Raw genomic sequence first — 23,530 nt, 5'->3', positions numbered from 1 at the left:
TCATCCAGCTCTACACCTTGTTATCTGAGATTCTCCAGCATCTGCAATTCCTACTATCTCTGGAAGAAATCTGAGTTTCTATTGCAGCACTGAGATCTTGGCTGGTTTCTACCTTTGCTTCAATGGAAAGTGAGATGTTGGCCACTGGATATGGCTGAGTCTAAAAATGCTGTCACCAAGTTAACCATAACTTCCTCCCTGGAAAGGATGAGTTCCAAATTCTTCACAATGCCCTGTCCCATGTTGGAGCCAGAATCCCCCACATTCCTTGACAGTGAGTGGAGACAAGCATTAAATGCACCAAGCATCTTCTGTATCCATCAATCAAAATCTTCACCAGAAACGACTGCAGCAAAATTCTAAATGACCTGTGGTTGGTCACATCCTTTTCCTCTGGCCTGGCTGCCGCCCACTTAATCATGATCAGTTCTAATTGCCGATCCTGACTTTATAGTAACCTTTGCTGCTCATGGAATATCTGTATTTACTCTGATGACTACAAATGTCAGATCAAGTGATGGTTCTTCTTCATCAATACATTGGAATTGCTCTTTCGATTAACCTCCTTTATGTAACTATAACTGGGTTGCAGCTGTTCCTGAGTCTTGGAAAGCATAAAATCAAGCGGGGAACATTAAGGAGAGGAAAGCAAGAGTTCTCTGTGGTCAGCGGATGCCATTTAACCCCAAGATTTTTATATTTGTGCCTGATACTAAATTTGAAAGTTGAATTGAAAGATAGTGATAATTATTCAAGCTTTTGAAGTACAATGTACAATATTTTGACTCAATTTTTTTTATTATTTGTCGTGAAAATAACTTCTGATGCTTTTCTATGTTAAGCAGTGTGATATAAATGCTTGGTGCTGGATTCAGGTTCCAGTCTCCTAGGAGGCGTAGATTCGAATCCCACCACTGCTATTTGTATCAGACAGCATGGTGGCTCAGTGGTTAGCACTGCTGCCTCACAACACCAGAGACCCAGGTTCAATCCCACCCTTGGGTGACTGTCTGTGTGGTGTTTGCACATTTGTCCTGGGTACTCCAGTTTTCTCCCGCAGGCTAGGTGTATTTGGCCATGCTAAATTGCCTGCAGTGTTCTGGGATGTGTAGATTAGCTGAGGTATTGGGTGATGGGTCTGAGTGGGATGCCCTGATGGTTGGTGTGGACTTGTTGGGCCAAAGGGCCTGTTTCCATACTGTAGGGATTCTATGATCTAGTCCTTCCCATCAGTCCAAATTACTGAGCATAGGAATCATCTAGAATGTATGATGAACACCCGCCTTATTGCCATTCTGATAACATGCACACCTAACCAGATTCTCTGACTGTTTAGGTTAGAGTGTGATTGAAGAATCTGACTAACTATCACTGAATAGCAAATGTTTAGGATTAATACTATCCTGGGACCAGCAGTTTACTGCTTCAGTGTGATAAATAGAAGGCAGTAAATTAGGGAGATGGATAGATTAACACACCAAACTATCTTGACAATGGCATGTGAAGAATTACAAAGAGAAAAGTTCCAATAAATACATCATATTTTGAAAAAAAAAAGTCTCATTCTCTAAGCAGTCAATACTAGTACAAATATGAGTCAATTTTAGCTCTCATTTTATTTCAGGAGCATATGTGTTCAAGCAAACTTTCTCTTACTGCAATTTAAGGGGTGAATTCTAGATTCAAACAGTTACGAAGTTGCCAGAATAAAACCCATTTCCACAGCTGCTGCTTCAAAGACCAGAGTAAATGAGGTTTGCTTACTTCTAATTTTACATCAAAGAACTCCTGTCAGAAAGGACTGAGTTCAGTTCCTGTATTGAAGAGTAGATGATAATTTGTGCAATTAGCATTTTGAAAGAACTCAGAAGGCTTTTATTTTAAGCCAGTGCTCGTGCAGTGGGGCATCAATCTTATCAGTATTTTTCATTTTGTAAAAAAAACCAAGTAATTATGATTTTGTATTTAACTGTTCTCCCTCAGCCCAAGATAATTTAATTCATATTATCATCCTTATTTTATCTTTTTGTTCAGAATTGGAATTGTTAATCCCTAATCCAGCTACCATACTATAAGAGAGCAGCAGAACAGAGGCTGTTAGCTTCAAACAGCAGCAAAAATAAAATACCCTTCAGCTGTGCTTTCTACATGAATCTTGGCCAACCCTCTTCCTATAATTAGAACTTGGGAGAAACATATGCCTCAGGAGTGACCTCCAGCTCATTGAAAAATATATTCAGCTGTCTAGCATTTTCTAACCATAAGTGACATAAATACAGAAAAATTACACATCATTTTCCAGGGTAATCACAACATTGAAGAGAGGTAAAACAACTCACTAATTTTACACTGAGAGTATGTAGGATTTAGCAGCAGCCATTTTTTTTTTCAGTGAAAGGGTCCTCAATTATCAAAGAGTGTAAAATACTGACTCGATTAGCATTGTTTCCAGTTTATATTATTTACAAAAAAGACAACAGGATTCAACTTATGCTGTGAAAATATACAATTTTTATTTCCTTAGCAGTTGCCAGTCAAGACTGAGGAAAAATTATCTAACCAGTGCAAATAATCAGCGCAAAATATTAAATCATTTTTCAGCAGCTAGCTCATCCAGCAGTGTCACCATTGTACATTATGACTAAGATTTTCAAACAGGCATGCTGTAATGCCGTACACACATGTACAAGACATGGCTTAAATTTACAACAGTGGCCAAACATTTATTATGTAAATTGAGGGAGTCATCAAATCAATTAAAATTATGAAAACCATTTACTAACTATTTGGCTAGTAATGAATAAAAACAAAGGCTTTTATTATGTTTAAAAGAATCTAAAAGAAGAGTTGTGAAAATGACTCAACTTACACCAAATGATACATGACAAGAAAAGTACTTTCCAAAAGAACTTTGCTAGTGCAATTGAACATACAGTCATTATCACAAGTAACAAAATTAGAAAGGCCTGTTTTAATGATAATCCTATAACTACTCAATTGTTTGCATTTTCAGTTACAATTCTGTTAAGAATTACAGTAGCTTGTAAATTATTGTATTACATGGTGCTGCACAGGTCACAAACCATTGGCAAATGAACGCTTTCCAGAACCAGAGAAACTTACTGTACTAGGGCAGGACATCATACCCATCATGTGTTTGTGTATGGGTTATTGGCTCCAAAAATCTCAGACTAATCCCCATATTATCCCAATCATCCTACTGGATAGAACGACTTCTGGTTAAACAACTTTCTGCGGAAAAGAATGCACCCTCTAAACAACCCCACACGAAGGATCTCTGCTCATCTTTCTGTTCACACTTCAGGTAGCAGTTTCAAATAAGTGACCCCTCTTTATTGATTCTGCAACCATAGAAAATCATCTTTCAATAAATCATTTAATCCAACCTTTTCAGAAGTTTTAGAATTTTAAAAGCCTCTTAAATCTTACTTTTCAAAAATTGTAATGGAAAATATATCAAGCACAGATTCTCAACTTTGGCTCCAACCTGCTGAATCCACACTGAACAGTATACAAGCAATAGTCAAATAAATCATACTTTTCCATCAACAGTGCAGCTAGTTTTCTTTGTAGTGTGACAACAAGTGGTGTACCAAGTGGTTGCCCTTCAGAGAACATACACAGCAAGAAGTGATACTGTTGAACATAAGGAAGGCAAATTGTGCCAAATGAAAGACAGTTGATTCAGTGTGTAGTCAGTTCCATTGCTGGGTTACGATGTCATCAATATCAGATATGGAGTTGATTCGCTTGGTGACACATAGGTTCAATTCCTACACCAGCGGAGATTACCGTGAAGGATTCTCCTCCTCAACTTCTCCCTTCCTCTGAGGCATGGTGACCCTCAGGTTAAACCACCACCGCTCATCTCTCCTAATGAAAGAGCAGTCCTATGGTACAGTGGAGACTTTGCAAACTTTGCCTTTATTAATATCAGATTGACATTTATTTCCTTTTTTAATGATGTTATTAATTCTGTTTTTTCTAAATGGATTTCTCAAATTCTGGTGGCTTTATATCATCTGAAAATTGTGCTTATGAAATAAACTGAGAGTAAAATTTTAGGCTCCACAGAGGATTTTTGAAATAGCAATGCAGCAAAACAAAATTACTGCAAAAGTATTCACATTAGGATCTAAAACAAATTTCTTATTTATCTTATGAATCAGTTATGTCCCTGAAAGGTGTAAAGACCATATAAAAAGACAAAGCTAGCTATCCATGTACAGGATGTGAACAAAATATCAAGACTCCAGATCGAAGGATAGTATATCCCTGTTAGGGTGAAGGGAAAAGCTGGCAGGTTTAGGGATCCCTGGCTGACAAGGGATATTGAGGCTCTGATCAGGAGAAAGAAGAAGGCATACATTGGGTTTAAGCTACTGGGCTCAAGTGAATCCCTAGATGTTTATAAAAAGTGTAGGAACACACTTAAGATGGAAATCAGAAGAGCAAAATGAGGGTGTAAGATTGATCTGGCAGATAAGATTAAAGGTAATCCTAAGAGGTTTTATAGCTGTATTAAAAGTAAAAAAGGTGGCTAGGGAGGAGTAGGTCCCCTTAAAGATCATCATGACCATCTATGTATGGAGCCACAGGAGATGGGCGAGATTTTTAATGAATATTTCTCCTCAGTGTTTACGGAGGAGAGAATCATGGATGCTAAGGAAATAAGGGAATTAAGTGGGGATGTTTTGGACTGCATACATATTACCAGAGAGGAGGTGTTTGCAGCCTTAAAGTGCATTAAGGTGGATAAATCATTTGGGCCTGATCAAGTCCATCCTCGGACATTGTGGAAGCCTAGAGAAGAAATTGCTGAGGCCCTTGCAGCGATTTTTGTTTCATCTTTAGCCATTGGTGAAGTTCCGGAAGACTGGAGGGTGGCTAATGTTGTTCCACTGTTTAAGAAAGGTAGCAAAGACAAGCCAGGGAACTACAGGCCAATAAGCCTGATATCAGTGGTAGGCAAGTTATTGGAGAGGATACTGAGGGACAGGATCAACCAAAATTTGGATAGACAAGGTCTGACTAGGGATAGTCAGCATGGATTTGTGTGAAGGAATTCATGCCTGACAAAACTTTTGGAGTTTTTTGAAGAGGTAACCGAGAGGATACATGACGGTAGGGCAGTGGATGTTGTCTATATGGACTTTAGTAAGGCCTTTGACGAGATCCTGCATGGCAAGCTAGTTATGAATGTTAGGTTGCATGGGATCCAGGGAAAGCTAGCTAATTGGATTCAACATTGGCCCGATTGTAGGAAGCAAAGCATGATGGTTGAAGGTTGTTTCTCAGACTGGAGGTGTGCCACAGGGGTCGGTGCTGGGAACTTTGTTACTTGATATTTACATAAATGATCTGGAGGCGAATGTACAAAGCATGATTAGTAGATTTGCAGATGAAACAAAATTAGGAGGTATCATTGATAGCAAGGAAGGTTATCACATATTACAGAGGGATCTTGATCAGAAGAGGAAGTGGGCTGAGTGGCATCACAGGTGGACAGAGTGGTGAAGAAGGCATTTAGCATGCTGGCCTTCATTGGTCGAGGCACTGAGTATTGGAGTTGGGACGTTGTGTTACAGTTGTCTAAGTCATTGGTGAGGCCACACTTGGAGTACTGTGTACAGTTTTGGTCACCCTGTTATAGGAAAGACATAGTTAAACTGGAAAATGTGCAAACAAGATTTACAAAGCTGTTGCCAGGACTAGTAGGCCTCAGTTATAGGGAGAGGTTGGCCAGGATAGGACTTTATTCCATGGAATGTAGGAGAATGAGGGGTGACCTTATTGAGGCATAGAACATCATGACATGTACAGACAGGATGAATGCATATTGTCTTTTTCCCAGGGATGGGAAATTTAAAACTAGAGGGCACAGGTTTATGGTGCGAGGGGAAAGATTTAAGAAGGACTTGCGCGGTAACTTCTTCATGCAGAGAGTGGTGTGTATATGAAATGGGCTGCCACAGAAAGTGGATGTGACAGGTACAATAGCAACATTTAAAAAACATTTGGATAGGTTCATGGATGGGAAGGGTTTAGAGAGATATGATACAAATGTGGGCAATTGGAACTAGCTGAGTGGACACTATGGTCAGCATGGATCAGTTTGGGCCAAAAAGCCTGTTTCCATGCTGTATTACTCTAGGAAAGAGTAAAAATGGACAGGTAAATGTCATCATTCAACAATGCAAGACATGACTCCTACTTCAGTAAATGTGAAGGGTGCAACAAGCCAGGGAAATTCTCAATGTGTAGATTACTTCTGCTGGTGGGAACTATTAGATGTTTTTGCTGTAGCTGTAGCAGAGCCCGCCACGATACAGACTACAGCCAAGGTTCCATCCAGGGACCATTACAATGTGAAGGTGACACACCTTAATATCTGCCACTCCTCTACAGGCCAATTTGCAAACAGTGGCAGTGAAGATGAAGTGTGGTAATACATTTAAGAAAATTGCTAAGAGCTGTAATACGGCATATAATGTTACCTAGGCAGGGTGGCTAATTAAATGGAACTCAATGGCCTTTTCTATTCCTATTAACTGCTTATGGAGTGGTAGAAAGAGCTCCTGGCACAAGGAGTAGTGTGCGGTATATAAATACATAACCAGCAGAAGGAGAACATTTTTCAGAAACAATATAAGATCGTCACAGTTAACAGTTCACTCATGTAGGGGGCAGGACAGCCGGAAGTTAAGAAGACTGATTTCTTTCCAGTCATGGTTGCTGACTGTGAAGCTTGGACTATTCACAGGCTTGAACAGCGACAGCCACTGATACTCATCACTTTCCCCACCAGACTGTGGGTACAGACCTATTTATGTTTGATGGACAATCTTACTGTATTGCTGACAACTATTGTTCATGATTCAAAGAGGTGAAAAAGTTATGTACTACCACCACACATGCACTTGTCAGAGCCCAGCAGGAAATATTTGCTAGGCATAGGATCACTTTGTAGTTACATCAGATAATTTACCACAGTTTCTCTCATGAGCCAGGACTAAGAAAAGCAAAGTCTTGGCCTTCAAGCAAATCAATAGTGCAGTCTTCCAAGCTCACCTAACTTCTTCAATGCTGTCTTGTTCCCTTGAATTGGGTATACCATGTAGTAGCATTGTACCCCTCAGAGAAGTTTAGTTCTAATGAGGCTGCAAGATGGATTGAGGTAAATGCAGGGAAGGAGTGGCAAATAGTAGTTCAAGGGTATTGGAGGTACATTATTTTCTGGCTTACCCACATTCTTCATTAACGATTCTTTAGCATATTCCCAGAAGAATACTGGTTACTATAAAAGGGGAAAACATCAGTGTCTGAAAATGACCAGTATACAGAAATAAATTGTGTAAATCTGTAAGGACACCAACAGCTGAAGATAGATATTTCCAGACACATGTATGAGGCTTAACATTAAGTGATCAATGAATTGAGATCCGTAATCAATGGAATCAACACTATTTGCATAATGTGAAGCGAAACAGCAACAAAAGCTTCTTTTAAACAGAACAAACTCAATAGCTTTCTAAATCAAACCATTCATCTGTGTTGCAAATATGTGAACATTTGAAAAATGGATGAAAGTTTTAATTGAGCCAATTGAGTAAAATGGTCCCACAATGATCAGATGCCTCTCCGGATGCAACAAGAAACTGTTTCAAAGTAAAATGGAATACAAATTTCTGCAGTGAGTTGCATTAAAATAGAATGCAACTCCTTGTCTTTTACTGAAGATTTTCATACATCTACATAGTTTTATCATTTCGGCTGAAATCTGGCAGAATTTGCAAGAAGGTACAAAATGGATAATGCGCTGGATTACGTCTAGTTGATCAATTAAACCAGTAGTTTGCTTTAACCTTGTCTGCTAAAGCAATCATGTAATAGGCCAGAATGTGATCCTTAAGCTGTCTATCATAAATTATTACAAATATCATTCAGGAACCATTATGTGATTTTTATGGGATGTCTGTCTTCTCTAAAATAAAATCTACATTTTACTCACTCTATCCATTCATTCTTTCCCTCATTATTACTCTTTCTGTGCCTGATTTTACACTGATTTCACCTATTCTCACTTGCAGTTCCCTGTTAGTCTTTGAGCTGTTAATTTCATAATGCTTCAATATCATTGGTTAAGGAGATGTACAGTTGCATATTTTGTTCAGTCAGGTCACAGATGCTCAGTTTCCCTCACTGCACTGTAATCAGCTCTAACTTTCAAAAAATTGTAATGCAAAAAACTAAAAAAACTTAAATGAGTTGGGGCAAATCAAACAAATGCCACACACTGTTGGATGTTCAGCTACAGCAAATCACTGTTAAACCAGAGGACGCAATTTAATTAGTTATGTGCTATTTTGCCGATGTTATACAATTAAGCATCACTAGTCTTTGCCATTAATACAAACACTGATTTTCAATTAACAAAAAGAAGATAACAATTTTGTTTTTGTCTTTAACTAATAAATTCCCACGTTTCAAAATCATTTCTGATAAGTCATCTTTATTCTGAAAAATGGAGATGAGACTACCTCCCCACACTTGAAATTTGTGTACAGGTATCTGGTGGTTTGTTTTCTATGAATCTCCTTCAGTTCTAAAAGGATTCACAATAGCACCCAGTTAGTCTATAGAAACAAGATTTAATTTCATGTCTGTTGTGGGCTATAGCCATCTTATTTCCTGTTCTTCCAGTAAAATAGCGGACAAATAAAATTCTTTTAACACAACAACAAATGCACTACCAGTATACACACTCTTAGAAACTATAAGTTACAAAAATTGTTTGATTTCCAATTGTTGGACTAATCTGCAAAATATTCAATTTATATTTATCAGCCTTATAAAATAAAAATCTCAATTGCTTTCTGGCATATATCAGGCTATTCCTTTGTTAATCCCACATCTTCTTCTTAGGTCTTGTGTTAAAGGGCTTTGGGACTTTCCTGAAAATACTAGAAGAGCTATAAGAGAGATTTATTTTCATGTTATTTATTTTACATTTCAAAGCAATATTAGGCCTCAGAGTTAATTTAATCCAAGTGGTCCAAACTCAGAAATGAGATTGAAAAGTAAAAACAAACAGGAAGCCTTTATACAAGAAAACACCCCCTCAATAATTCCTCCAACAATGCAGAGATGAAATAAAACATTAAAATGCCTTGAAACAAAACAGGAACATCATTCAAAAGCATAACTGAATAGTTTGGCTTGTATGCCTTAGAAGAAGCTGTCATAACTGATTCATTTAAGACTGACCTGGCTCTCAAATACAATTAAAGTACCAGAAATAAAACAAACATTCTGATTGATCATGTTAAAGAAATTTATAAAAGGATCCAATTTGTTATCACTAAAATTTTATTTCTGCTTGCCCAAGATTAAAGCTTTTGAGGTGTGAGTTAACTCGGGTAGCCAGTCCTAATTTAGCTGCTTATCAGCCTAAACTTAATTCATTATCGTAAAGTTTCAATTTGAGCTCCAAATTCAACAGTCAACTCAAGCTTTGGAAAAATGAATGGAATCGTCGTGGCTGTGGATATTTTTATAATTTGCAGCACTTCTTGTATCTCAAAATGCGTCATTTGAGTCCTTGAAACGTAAACGTAAAGACTAGCTGCGGTTTTAAGATAAGGCAATAAACTTCAAACAGCTTCTATCAAAAATGAACAATGAACATTCGTTAATTTGGGAGGGCGGGTGTGGCGGGTGGCAGAACATCACACTTAACTTATGATCAGTGCTCGATTATAAATTTGTCATGTTACTTAAAACTAAAACAGGCAGCTGAAATATTATGGTGTCTGTGAACGGGATTAGGTTTAATAACCAAGGCAATCAAACGCAGTCTTGCGATGTGAGACCATTTTGTATCGTTAGCATTGATACTTAATCACCGTGTTACCGATCTAAGATCGTGAAAGCCTTCTCGCCACATCTGCATAAGCAGATTCAATTTCACTGTCTACCGCACACGTATTGGTGAACTCATCTCGTGCATAGGCATTACTCAGGTATCGCCAGACTCCTGTCATTTCTGCTGGGATCTCAAAGTTTCGATACTTCATTGCTACAACCTGAAAAGCAACAGATGTCATGCATTAGTCAAAATATTCCTCTTTATTTCTACCTTAATGAAATTCACTGGGGCCATAATAATTTTGTTTGTTGTTGGTTTTCCAGACAAGGATTCCCTTTGTACTCTAATTAGTTGAAGTTCCAGACCTCTCCATTCCAAAGAACATTTTACATGAGCAAACACAGGGAAAATTTTATGGGACCTTTCTAAAAAAAACTCACCCTCAATATACATTAATGTGCAGGAGCGGTTTTCTGCATTTCCTACTTTATGGGCTCTCCAGTTCCAGTTAATTGCTTAATTAAGAGTAGAAATTTCCGTATTTGCAGTCTCCCTATCCCTAGCAATGGAAGTTGCTCAAGTCCTCGTCCAGAGAGAGACTGGTGTTCTGTGAATGCCCTTTGCTGAAGTGCAGGCATGCAGGACTTAAGAATTGTACAGGGTCAGGTGTATATTAGAATAGAGTTGAATATCCCTTATTGTCATGTGTGAGGGGTGAAATTGGCAATTTCTTTAAGATCATAGCAAATCAGATGATGATTTTCCACTATACCTAGATATATTTTCACTGAAGTTCACAGGACAATTGTTTAACGCTTTCGTGGACACTCCTTTCTTAGTCTGATTGATGCTTTTACTTCATTTGATTTTAAGAATCGTGGCTACGTTCTCCTAAGTTAATTGGAAATTAAAATTGTTCTGGTGAAATATCCACTGCCAATATGAACCTATTTTGTGGTACTGGAGTATGTCAACTTCCACCCCTACATTCTGAGAATTCAGATCCCTAAGATATGTTATCACAGTTCTAAATAAAGCAATTTAGTGCTATGCAATGTTCAGCACTTGGGTAGTACTTAGTTATCAGTTACTATTGTCATATAATCCCAGAATGCCAGCACCAATCTGTTTTTGTTTAGAATTTCAGCGACAGAAACCTACAGGAAACAACAGATGGAAAAAGATGCAGCGAGGTCTTGTGACTCAGGATAGACAACACCAATTTTCCAAACTGTTTGGATGTCAAATGTGGAAAATCTGATCAAAACACAGGACAATTTAGAGCAGGGAAAAAAAAATGAAAATTCCCTACAAACCCTCAAAACAAAGGTGACATAGAGAGGTTTTCTTTATATGTAAGTATTGGTTACCTTTACAATGTGAAGCTTGGGCAAAAGGTTGCAATCAGCCAACGTCAGCTCATCGCCATCAAGAAATTTGCGGTGGGACACGTTGACATCATCCACACAGTCAGCATCAATCTCTTCAGGCAATGGAGTGTTCAGGTATCCATCCAGTTCCTTCAGAGCTTTGATCAGACTTCTTGCCAGTCCTGAAAATGACAGAGGAAGTGAATTTTCTCAAATTCTACTTTTGGGTCATTAGCTTATGTTACCCAGCTTGCCCTTCACCTCACCAGAGTGAATGAGAGCATGCTTTCATCAGGCCTCATAGCTAGATTAGGCCAAGTACTTTTGCCTGGGGTTGATGCTCCGGAGGAAACAAAATCATTCAGTCCCCGGCAAGCTTTGTTTGAAAATTGTGTGTTTTCCGATGACTTCATGTTCAGCAAGGTGAAGAATTTCAATCACATTTATGCATAATGATGTGAGCCTTGCCCATCCCTAATTGCCTCGTAGAAGGTGGTCACGAGCCACCTTCATGAATATAATGGAGTGCCTTCCTAGGCCACTTCAGAGGGCAGCTCCATGTCAAATACATTGGAATATCCAGACCAATCAGTAGATTACTTCTGCACAAGAGAGATTCCTAGACACAGGAGTCCTGGCATGCACCAAGAAGAAATTCACAAATCCAGCAACAAAAGAAATGTTTGTAAAAACCACACCCCCTTTTTGCAGCAGTCAGGGTGCTGTGATCTTTGATTGTAATGCCCAGTTACACAGTCAGATACTGACAGCTGCTATGAAAGTCCTGAAGATTGCATCGCACTAAATTGCTTTATTTAGAACTGTGGTAACACTTCTCAGGGACCTGAATTCTCAGAATGTAGGGGTGGAAGTTGACGTACTCTAGTACCACAAAATAGGTTCATATTGGCAGTGGATATTTCACCAGAACAATTTTAATTTCCACTTAACTTGGAGACCATAGCCACAATTCTTACAATCAACTGAAGCAAGAGTATGTAAGGTAGGCTGGGGGAGGAGGTTAGTCTGCAGTTAAGCATAGGTTCCAAGTGATTGAATGAGCGCTTTGGGTAGGTGGAAGGTTTGACAGGGTCAGGATAGGAAGGAGTCATTGGTGAGTCAGGAGATCAGATTAATTACTACCCAGGAGTCAGAGGAGGTTCTTTTATATTCCAACTTTTCTTCAGTCATGATGAGGCTTAACTAAGTTGGAAACCTCTGAAGTTTCCAAATTTAAGGGGCTTTCTCAGAGGGCTTAGCTCAGGAATAGGAAGGGTGAAATCACAATGTTGGGAGTCCCAACAGTCCATGGGAGACAGAGGAACTGATATGTAGTCAAATACTGGAAAAGTGTGAAAAGAGCAGGATAGTTGTAGTGGATGACTTCAACTTTCCTCTTATTGACTGGGAATTCCTTAGAGCCAGGGCCTCGGATGGAGGGCAATTTGTTAGTTGTGTCCAAGAAGGCTTTTTGAGGCAGTATGTTGACAATCCAACCAGACAGGAGGCCATATTAGACTTGGTCCTAGAGAATGAGCCAGGACAGGTGATTGATGTTTCAGCAGGAAAGCATTTCGGGCTTAGTGACCATAACTCCATAAGATTTTGAGGCATCAAGGAAAAAGACACAAGTGGCCCTCAGGTGAGGGTGCTTAATTGGGCAAGAGCCAATTACTCCCAATATTGACAGGAACTGGAGAATGTAATTTGTAAGCAGTTATTTGAGGGCAAATCTACCTCTGGAAAGCTTTTAAAGATCAATTGACTTTAGTGCAGGACATGCATGTCCCTGCAAAACTAAAGGTTAGGAATGGCAGGATTCAGGAACCATGGATGAATGGGGAAATTGTAAGGTTAGTCAAAAGAAAAAGGGAAGCATATGACAAGTCTAGGCAGAAACAATATGAAGCAGCACTGCAGGAGTACAGAGAAATTAGGAAGGAACTTAAATGCACAATTAGGAAGGCAAAAAGGGGCCATGAAATGTCTTTAGCAAACAGGGTCAAGGAGAGTCCCAAGGCTTTTCATGCATATGTTAGGAGAAAGAGGGTAACAAGGGAAAGAGTAGGCCCACTCAAGGACGAAGGAGGGAAGTTATGCATACAGCCACACAAAGTGGGGGAGATCCTGAATGAGTACTTTGAATTGGTTTTCACCACGGAGAAGGACATGACATGTTGAGGTCAGGGATGAGTGTGTGAATATTTTACAGAATGTCAACATATTGAAAGAGGAAGGTTTGGGAATCCTAAATTGCATTAAGATAAACAATTTCCCAGGACCAGATGGGATCTACCCCAGGTTTGTCAGAAAAGCAACGGAGGAAATAGCTGGGGCATTGGCAGATATCTTCACATGCTCATTGACCACAAGTGAAGCTCCAGAGGACTGGAGATTAGTGAATATTGTTCCCTTGTTTAAAAAAGTATGCAGGGATAATCCAGGAAACTATAGGCCGGTAAGCTTGACGTCTGTGGTGGGGAAGCTCTTGGAGAAGGTACTGAGGGACACAATATATGCAAATTTGGAGGAAAATGGGCTAGTTAGTGACAAGCAGCATGGTTCTGTCTGGGGAAGGTCATGTCTCACCAACCTGACTGAATTTTTTGAAGAGGTAATGAGGATAATTGGTGAGGGAAGGGCTGTGGATGTAGTTGATATGGACTTTAGTAAAGCATTTGTTAAAGTCCCACATGGCAGTTTGGTACAAAAACTAAAATCACAAGGGATTCAGGGTGGCCTGGCTAGGTGGACAGAAAACTGGCTTTGTCATAGAAGACAGAGGGTAGCGGTGGAAGGAGGTTTTTCAGAATGGAGACTGGTAACTAGTGGTGTTCCACAGGGGTCAGTCTTAGGTCCTTTGTTGTTTGTAGTATATATAAATGATCTGGAGAAAAATGTGGGTGGTCTGATAAGCAAGTTTGCTGCTGACATGAAGATTGGTGGAGTTGCTGATAATGCCAATGATTGTGAAAGTATACAACAGGATATAGATAGATTGGTGACTTGAGCACAGAAATGGCAGATGGAGTTTAATTCAAACAAATGCAAGATGATGCATTTTGGAGGATCAAATTTAGGTGTTAATTATATTGTAAATGGCAGAACCCTTAGGAACACTAACATTCAGACGGATCTGGACATGCAGGTCCACAGTTCACTGAAAGTGGCAACACAGGTAGCCAAGGTTATTAAGAAGGCATACGGCCAACTTGCCTTCATCGCCCTAGACATGAAGTATAAGAGTTGGCAAAACATGTTGCAGCTACATAAAACCCTTGTTAGGTCGCTTTTGGAGTACTGTGTGCAGTTTTGGTCACCGCACTACTACAAAGATATGGAAGCTTTGGAGACAGTACAGAGAAGGTTCACCACGATGTTGTCTGGTCTCCAGGACATTGAATAGGAGGAAAGGTTAAAAAGACTAGGATTGTTTTCACTGGAAAGACGGCAGCTGAGAGGAGACCTGCTAGAGGTCTACAAAATTGTGAGAGGCATAGATGGGGTGGATAGTCAGAGGCTTTTTCCCAGGGTTGAAGTTTCAATTACAAGGGGGCACAGGTTCGAGGTTAGAGGGGCAACATTTAAGGGAGATGTGCAAGGGAAGTTTTTCACCCAGAGAGTAATAGCAGCCTGGAATGCACTACCAGAAAACGTGGTGGAAGTGGGCACATTGAAGACATTTAAGAGGCACCTAGATGGGTACATGAATAGGGCGAGAATAGAGGGATACGGATCGAAAAATGGCAGGTTTGTTTTTAGATTAATTAGGATATGACTGTCGGCACAGGCTTGGAAGGCCGAAGGGCCTGTTCCTGTGCTGTACTTTTACATTTGTTCATTTGGCTCCAGATGAGGGAATTGGCCCAGAGGTTGCAATTTCCTGAATCCCACAGACTTAGCTGCTTGGGGAAATTCCATGTTATCTGTACAAGTACACAGCTCTAACAACTATCTGATCATGGAGATATCAGGGCCATTCTCGTACAAGTCAAACACAGGCTCGATCAACTAAAGACAGGAGATTCCCTTCCCTAAAGAGCACTGATGGGTCAATAGATTATTACAACAATTCAATAGCTCCACTGTCACAATCAGAGATATTAGTTCTTGATTCCAGATTTGATTAAATCAATTTAAATTTCCCCAGCTGTCAGGGTTTATTTGGAGTTAAAGGATTGGAACTTTCACTCAGGCCTGGATTATTATTCCAATAACATAAACACTAATAAACCAAATCCTTTTACAGGGATTAGGTACAATACAGTTGGAGTACTGAGGTCAACATAAAGACTGTAAATGATCAAACTGATCTCCTTACATCTATCCCTAATCACATTGTATAAAATGTTGCACTCAAAACTACCACATGGTAATGTGAATATGACTGCTTAATTTCCCAAATATTGAAAGTCCCATCAGAAATAAACCACCCATCAGAATATGTTTTAAAATAAATAAATGAGCCATCAAAGTGAAATCCACCTAGATACAATGTTGCAACTTCAGCCGCAGCCACCATTTGTCTCCTCTTAGCACCAATAATTTGTAATGGACATGCTGGTGTTGGACTGGGGTGGACAAGGTCAGAAATCACACAACGCCAGGTTATAATCCAACAGGTTTATTTGTAAACACAAGCTTTCGGAGCCTCAGTCCTTCTTCAGGTATTAATGAGAGAGGTAGTATCAGACACAGAATTTGTAAGTAAAAGATCAAAGGCTCACACCATTGATGAGGATGTACTAAACAAACCTAAGATGCTGCTAAATCTTTAATTGATTGATATGTATATGTAAATCCCCGAATTCCTTTCAAGTCATGGTCCTGAGAGAATTAATGATTTTATCAGTGTAACGAAGTGGTGACATTTTAGGTCAGACAATGCATGTTAGGTGTGAGACCTTGTTTATTATCTGTTTGTGCTTTGGTTTGGAGACAAACTGGTTTTATTTCTAAAGTAGGAATTTATAGAACCCCACAGTGACTGACTGTCTATAAATTGTGTGCTTTTTGAAAAAAAATAGAATGTATCTGCAAATACAAATTCACCCCATAAATTCATGTGTGTTTTTGTTTGCGAGTGTGTGCGTGTGTTCATGTGTGTGCATGCATGTGCGTACACGTGTGCATGCGTCACCTGTAGTGCGACATGAACCCAAGATCCCAGTTGAGGCCATCCTCATGGGTACAGAACCTAGCTATCAGCCTCTGCTCGGCGACACTGTGTTGTTGAGTATCACGAAGTCTGCCTTGGAGGGCGTTTACCCGAAGATCCAAGGCCAAATATCCTCGACTGCTGAAGTGTTTCCCCACTGGGAGGGAGCCTCCATGTATGGCAATTGTTGCGTAGTGTCCATTCATCTGCTGTCATAGCATATGCATGGTTTCACCAATATACCATGCCTCGGGGTATCTTTGCCTGCAGCGTATGAGATAAACAACATTGGCTGAGTCACAAGTATCTGCCGTGCACGAGGTTGGTGGTGTTCGCCCATGTGATGATAGTGTCCATGTCGATGATCTGACATGTCTTGCAGAGGTTGCCGTGACAGGGTTGTGTGGTTTTGAAGTTGCTGTTGTCCTGAAGGCTGGGTAGTTTCCTGCGAACAGTGGTCTGTTTAAGGATTGGCGGTTGTTTGAAGGTGAGGAGAGGAGGCATAAGGAAGATCTTGGCGAGGTGCTCATAGTCATCGATAATGTTTTGAAGGCTGCTAAGAACATGGCGTAGTTTCTCCACTCCCAGGAAGTATTGAATGACGAAGGGTAACCGATTGGACGTATCCAGCGTCTGTCTTGTGAGGAGGTCATTATGGTTTTTCGCTGTGGCACATGGCTTGAATTTGAATTTTCACAATTTACATTTTATCAAGTTGGAATGCTCCCGTAACATCTTTGAATGCTAGTTAATACTACGTAAATTCAGTACATGAAAGTAGCTTTAGCTGTGCTATGTTGCTAAATAAATACTTCATTTGGAGTCAACTGGTGGTAGTTAAGGATTGCGCAATGGGTCTGAAACCACTGGAAGAGAGGATCTTTCACTACAATGTCTCAACATTCAGTGCAACTCAACTGCAAAACATGTAAAAGAAACTTGTTGCTTTTTGCATTCACATTAAAAAAATTTCCATTGGTTTTATAGATCATAACACTGATAAATGGTGTGATCAATTCTGCAGTGAAATTTAATATTTTATTGGTACTTGGATGCAGTCAAGCACAGAACATGTAAAGGTTTACTTTTTTCTTCTGATTTTGCAGAAATAAGAAACTGGCAGTATAAAACATGGAAATGCAGTATTAAAATGGCATTAAGTGTTGCATATTCTCCCTAGTGGAATTTTATACATATGAGAAACTGCAATTTGATTTTAACGACCAATCATGCTTTATGTTGGATTATTCAGTTTGATTTCAATGGGAGGTTTGATGTATTAGTTTCTTAAGAATCAGTTATCTGTAGACCAAGTGGTAACCAAAGGATAAAATAACTGTTTCGTAGAGCATCTTTGCTCTGTACGCAACAAATGACAACACCTTCTGGTCGCCAACCATTTTAACTCCCCTTCCCACTCCCTGGGTGACATGTCCATCCTGGGCCTCCTCCAGTGCCACAATGACACCACCTGCAAACTGGGAGGAGCAGCACCTCATATTCTGCCTCAGGAGCCTACAGCCTGATGGCCTAAACATAGAATTCATCAGTTTTAAAATCTCCCAACCCCCAGGACTCATCCCATGTCCAACCCCACCCTCTCATCCCCGCCTCCTTGACCTGACACAACCGGTCCACCTTCTTCCCCACGTATCCACCCCACCCTTCCCACTAACCAATCTCCACTACCCCCTACCTCCATCCACTTATCATCACCCCAACTATCTTTCCCCAGCCCCACCCATCCTCCCTCCTGCTCCTTGACCTGACACAACCTGTCCATCCTCTCTTCCACCTATCTGCCCCACCCATCCCACTAACCAATCCCCACCACTCCCTACCTGCACTCACCTATCACCATCCTACCTACCTTCCCCAGCCCCACCTCTCCTCTCCCTAGTTATTTCCCAGCTCCTTCCCCCTCCCTATTTCTGAAGAAGGGTCCCGACCTGAATCGTCAACTTTCCTGCTCCTCTGATGCTGCCTGGCCTGTTGTGTTCCTCCAGCTCCACACTGTGTTGTCTCTGACTCCAGCATTTGCAGTTCTTGCTATCTCTTACATAACCATGTTTGTGTTTTTACGTCAATTAAGCAAACCTAATAAATTTACTACCAATGAGGAGTTACTGGGAGTTACAAAACTGTATTGCTTTCAAAGAATTATATTTTCACATTCTTCAATCCTATTCATTAACAATGAAGCATATGAAATGCAGCTATGCCAATATATATCAATGATTGCAATCTCCCTTTACTACACATATCAAGCTTATTAGTTGGTTCAGAGCCTCAGGTGAAATATTCCACTTTCATTTTCACTCCATTCCAATTCATCTTAAATCACTATTGCAACAGAGTAACGAAACAGAAAAGAATCAAGATTCATTCTAATTGAACAAGAATAATTTATTAACAGGAAGCTGGTACACTAGTATTGCAAGTTTCTCCAACAGCATAAGAGGGCACTGTAGGATTACTATTAGTTTGTTAAATCATTGAAGTTATAATTGCTGGTCTATTCAAATTCATGTTAATTTATGAAAATAGAATGTAGCAATGTAATTTGAACAGGAGGAGAGTACTAAAGCTAATTGAAAGGCTACTTCCAGGATTTCAAAGCCCAAACTTCAATTTTAAACAACTTACTAATTTAGAAGGAACCTCATCTAACAGACAGACAGACAGACAATCAACATCACCTATAACAGATAGAAAAACAAATCTTTAGGGCAAAATGTCATAAACTCTTCGACATTTTCAAATTGCAGTGTATTGAAAACAGAATTGTGATCCACCATCTCTTGCTGGGCAGCATGATTAGATTAACCTCAATTACCCTCCTCCTCAATTCAATGAGATAAACTGTCTTTGTTTCAATTTAGTTGTGTTCCCCCCCATCCTTTACTAGCAGGCTTATCTTGTTGGTTTGGAATCTATGACGGAATATTCACTTTTATTTGCACTTGATTCCAATTCATCCCAAATCACAATTGCAACATTCACAGACAATGAATATGACAAAAAACAAGGAGGTATTAAAAGTTTGTAAAATGGCAATTAAACAAATGCTCATTCCAAGACTTCAACCCAAAATCTTCAGGCATCAGACGGTCACAGTACTATGATTACTAGCATTACATGGATGTCAATCATCAGTTGCAGGTGCTCCTCAGTCTATTCAAGTCTGTGGTGTCCTTTGGTGGCACTCCACAGAAGTCCCAACAGAACCCTTTTATGGCCTAAAATAAATCCTAGTGTGTTGGAGATAATTGCAGATTCAATTTACGGCTGGATCTATTGTTCTTACAATTCCTTCAGAACAATTGCTTTAATAAGGGCTCTTCATTTAATAAGAACCAGACTTCTAAGTTGCTTTGAAACAATATTCGTTTACACACTGTACATAAGGCTACAGAGCAGCAGGCTTAGAGATCTACAAGTTCTGTCTCCTACAGAGTTCAGAGGCTCATTTACTGTTTCATGAAATCCCAAACTGCATCTCCCCCAAGCTCTTTTCCAATATTATTAACAAGAATATTTTCTTAACATCACTGACTGAGACACCTAACTAAAAGTATTCCTTTTAACTGACTATATCCATCCATCATCTCTCCATAAATTTCATTCTTCACAGTTTCAAGCATCGTGATGGTCTCAATTCTCCTTGATCTGGCCATTTACAAAGACACAGGAGAGTGACACACTGCAGGCTGGCCTGGAACTATACTTTCAGCAGCTGAAATGAAAGGAGTACAATTAGTAACATCACCACAAATCTCATAGCACCAAAAGGACTATGTGTCAGTGAGCTGCTGTAATGGGATGAAAACAGGCCATCGAGACGGTACCATTTCTGCTTGAATTCTACTGATTAGTTTTCATTTCTTTCACAATATCTCTCGTAGAAGAAATAATTTAAGAATGAAACACTGCTGAACAGTGAAGTTGCACCATTGAAGAAGCGCAAAGAGACATCATCACTCAATGGCAATAGGAGTATAATATTAATTTCTGGCTCTTGAACTCTGTTCTCAAGCTTAGGGTGAAGTGAGCAGTGAATCACTGGGAAAACTGTAGATCATAGATTTCACTCCTCAAAAGAAAGACAGGGACTGCAAACGATTAACAAAGTTGTCAGAGACTGCTCCTTGTGCTGGAAGATTCACTGTTGGGACTGTCAAGACCACAAAAGTCACTTCTGCAAAGCATTCTGGATGAAAAGACAATCCAAGAGGATTTTCAACATTGACTGCTGTTACCTCTGACAATGTCTCTGGGACATTAGACAAAAACAAAGGAATTTTTGAGCCTTTATACGAAAGTGATTCATTATTGTACTTCAGTATTGCTGAAGGATTTTCCTGCATATGCAGTATTTTCTGTTCTCTGTAATCTTGGATTATCTTATCAGACTCACTGTTCGTTATTGTTTGAAAGATTGTGATCACTTGAAAGAAGTTTATAAAATAATGATGGGTAGAGATAAAGTTAATGGTAGTTGTCTTTTCCCTAGGGTGGGGGATTTCAAGACTAGGAGCATACTTTTCAGGCGAGAGGAGGGAGATTCGGAAAAAGACATGATGGGCAAACATTTTACACAGAGGGTAGTTCGTGTTTGGACTGAACTTCCTGAGGAAGTGGTGGATGTGGGTACAACTACAATATTTAAAAGACATTTGGATTCGAACATGATTAGGAAAGGTTTGGAGGGATACGGGCCAGGAACAGGCAGACGGGACTAGTTTAGTTTGGAATTATGTTTGGCATGGGCTGGTTGGACCGAAGGGTCTGTTTCCATGCTGTATGACTCTGCGGCTGGAAATGCCATCACATCTTCAACAACTCCCGAAGTACTGCACTTCTGCATGAACAATGACAGCCACATAAACAGGCATCGCCACAGGACAGGGTGAAGAATTCTGCTCACTTTGATCTGGTAGATTCAAAGAGAGACCTTGATGTACCACATTAAGGATTAAAGAGTCGGGTTCCACAAAATTTTCCTTCTGAAATGGTAGAACCTCCCAACATTTAACAGGTTTTCAGGTTCATCCACTGGGTGTGTCCCTGGTTAAGAACCTCTGAAGGAAGAGAGTCTTCTTGGCATGAAACTTCAGTAGGCTGAGAAGGCTGTGGGAGATCTTCACAAAATGCCATTTAAATCTTCTGTAGACAGAAACTCACGTTTCTGGATGGGTCGAGGTAATTTCTAACAAAAGGAACAAAATCATCATCTTGTCAGGGATCTATTTCACCTGGGCAGGAATGTCTGATAGCACTCTAGTAGTTGGTCACCTGCTTTCCAACTCAACAAGTTGGTAAAAAACAACTTTTTCCCAGCTACCATCAGTTCTGAGGAAGGGTCACAGGACCCAAAATGTTAACTGTTTTCTCTCCACTAATGCTGCAGATCTGCTGACCTTTTCCAGTAATTTGTTTTTGTTAAGGATTTGTTGCAATTCTTTAAGTGTAAATAGGTTCCTTAATAACTTTTCCATCGTAGGCAAGTGTTGCATTAAAATAATCTTTAACTGAAAGTATTTTGTAAGACTTAGAAATGCACTTCAACTTTAATTCTATGAACCAAGTCAACTACAGTTTATATACTGAGTTTATGAAAACCAAACTAAAGTTTGCTTCTCCTGAATAGTTACACGATCCATTTCGGATATGAATATTTTCACAAATTTTATGGAATTTAAGCTTATCATAAAAAGTACAACAAATTATTTTCATAAAAGCAGTGGCTTTCCACATTGTAATGCCAGTTCACAACTGATCTGTGCATGATCGAACACATCCTGAACTCTGCTCTAAAGAGTATTCTACACTCGCAATATTAACTCCTTTTCTCTCCCTACAGATGCTGCCAGATCTGCTGAGTTTCTCGAGCCTCTCTGTTTGCACCCTGAACTCTACTTGGCTTATTAGTGCATAAACAGTTCATGTCTAGTCTTGAATTGGTGAAACAAAATCTGCCCAATTCCTGGTTGGTTTCTTTAAAATAAATGGCATCTTAATGACATCATTTCCTACAGTCTGCTCATACATTTTCTCACACTATCATTTAATAAGAGTACACCTTCTGTAACAGAATGTCCCTCTTAGCTTAACTAAACATTGATCTTTACTAAGTTAATGCAGCAGCAATAGACAATTAAATGTGTCTGCCTTAGAGTATTTAGTATCACCTAGTGGTTAAACATCATCCAATTTCCCAATGTCCCAATTTATACACCTGAATGTTCTGCCAAATCCATCAACATCCTTAACAAGAACCGTGTGTGACTCTACAACAGCTGTTGATAAAACAAATCAAAGCTTCTAAAATAGCCATACAAACTAATATACATGGCCTATTACATACTTTAAGCTACCATTTTAAAATCTGTCTTTCAGCAAAAGCGTTCTTGCCTGAATGCATTTTCATATGTGATAACCTTAGTTTACATTAACTTGAGCCATAAACCAGCAATAAAACTGCAAAACATGTTTTGTTTTCTTCACTACAGAAAGACTATTTTATAACTGGCCATAATTAAACAGAATGTGATTTAAGTTCTCACTTGATCGATCAACTTAAAATTATAAATTGCTAAAAATAACAATTCAACATTGTGGCCATTCTGACCCAGGATCCTGATTTTGCATGGTCAAAGATGTATAAAATGAAGACATTCTGAATTATCAGGCAGCACAGTATCGTTGCTGAATCAAGAAAACATTTAGCAACAAGATTCCTGACTTTCAAGATTAAGACAAATGGTCCTGGTTCAAACCATCGTCATCTGCTGTAGTGTGCAACAATATCTACTTAACCAAAACGCATGTAACTTCTATGTCTTCTTGTTCAATTTGCTGGAATCTCCTTCCTGGAGGATGATTTTTTAAATTTAAAGAGGTAATCATATATTGTAGAACTGCTGAAAGTGATTGAATCTGTCATAGTGAAGGCACTGAAAATCTTCTGCTGGACAATCTTGTGGTTTGAATTGCCTTTTGGTACTGCAACACTGGTATTTCAAAATGGTGGCTCCTCCTTTTCCACATGTTTAGTGGGCTTCTTGTTTGTCAGAACCACCTATTCTAATTTCAGGTCTTGTTTAGATCCTG

General features: G+C 39.4%; 1 protein-coding gene across 2 annotated transcripts in view; it reads right to left on the bottom strand.

Moving 5' to 3' along the window:
- Nucleotides 1–6,085: 6,085 nt before the first annotated feature.
- Nucleotides 6,086–23,530, bottom strand: part of LOC109937923 (chloride intracellular channel protein 5-like) — a 363,088-nt gene continuing 345,643 nt past the window's right edge. For both annotated transcript variants that reach the window (XM_048596548.1, XM_048596546.1), the window contains 2 exons: nucleotides 11,260–11,441; nucleotides 6,086–10,106 (listed from right to left, as the gene is read on the bottom strand). In XM_048596548.1, coding sequence (XP_048452505.1) covers nucleotides 9,939–10,106; nucleotides 11,260–11,441 — 350 coding nt within the window. In that variant the 3' untranslated portion in view covers nucleotides 6,086–9,938. The remainder of the gene's footprint in view (nucleotides 10,107–11,259; nucleotides 11,442–23,530) is intronic.

The sequence above is a fragment of the Rhincodon typus genome, chromosome 5 (assembly GCF_021869965.1).
Source record: "Rhincodon typus isolate 14 chromosome 5, sRhiTyp1.1, whole genome shotgun sequence".
NCBI classification, from domain to species: Eukaryota; Metazoa; Chordata; class Chondrichthyes; order Orectolobiformes; family Rhincodontidae; genus Rhincodon; species Rhincodon typus.
Note: the sequence above shows the minus strand (reverse complement) of the source record. Positions and strands in the feature narration are given on the sequence as shown.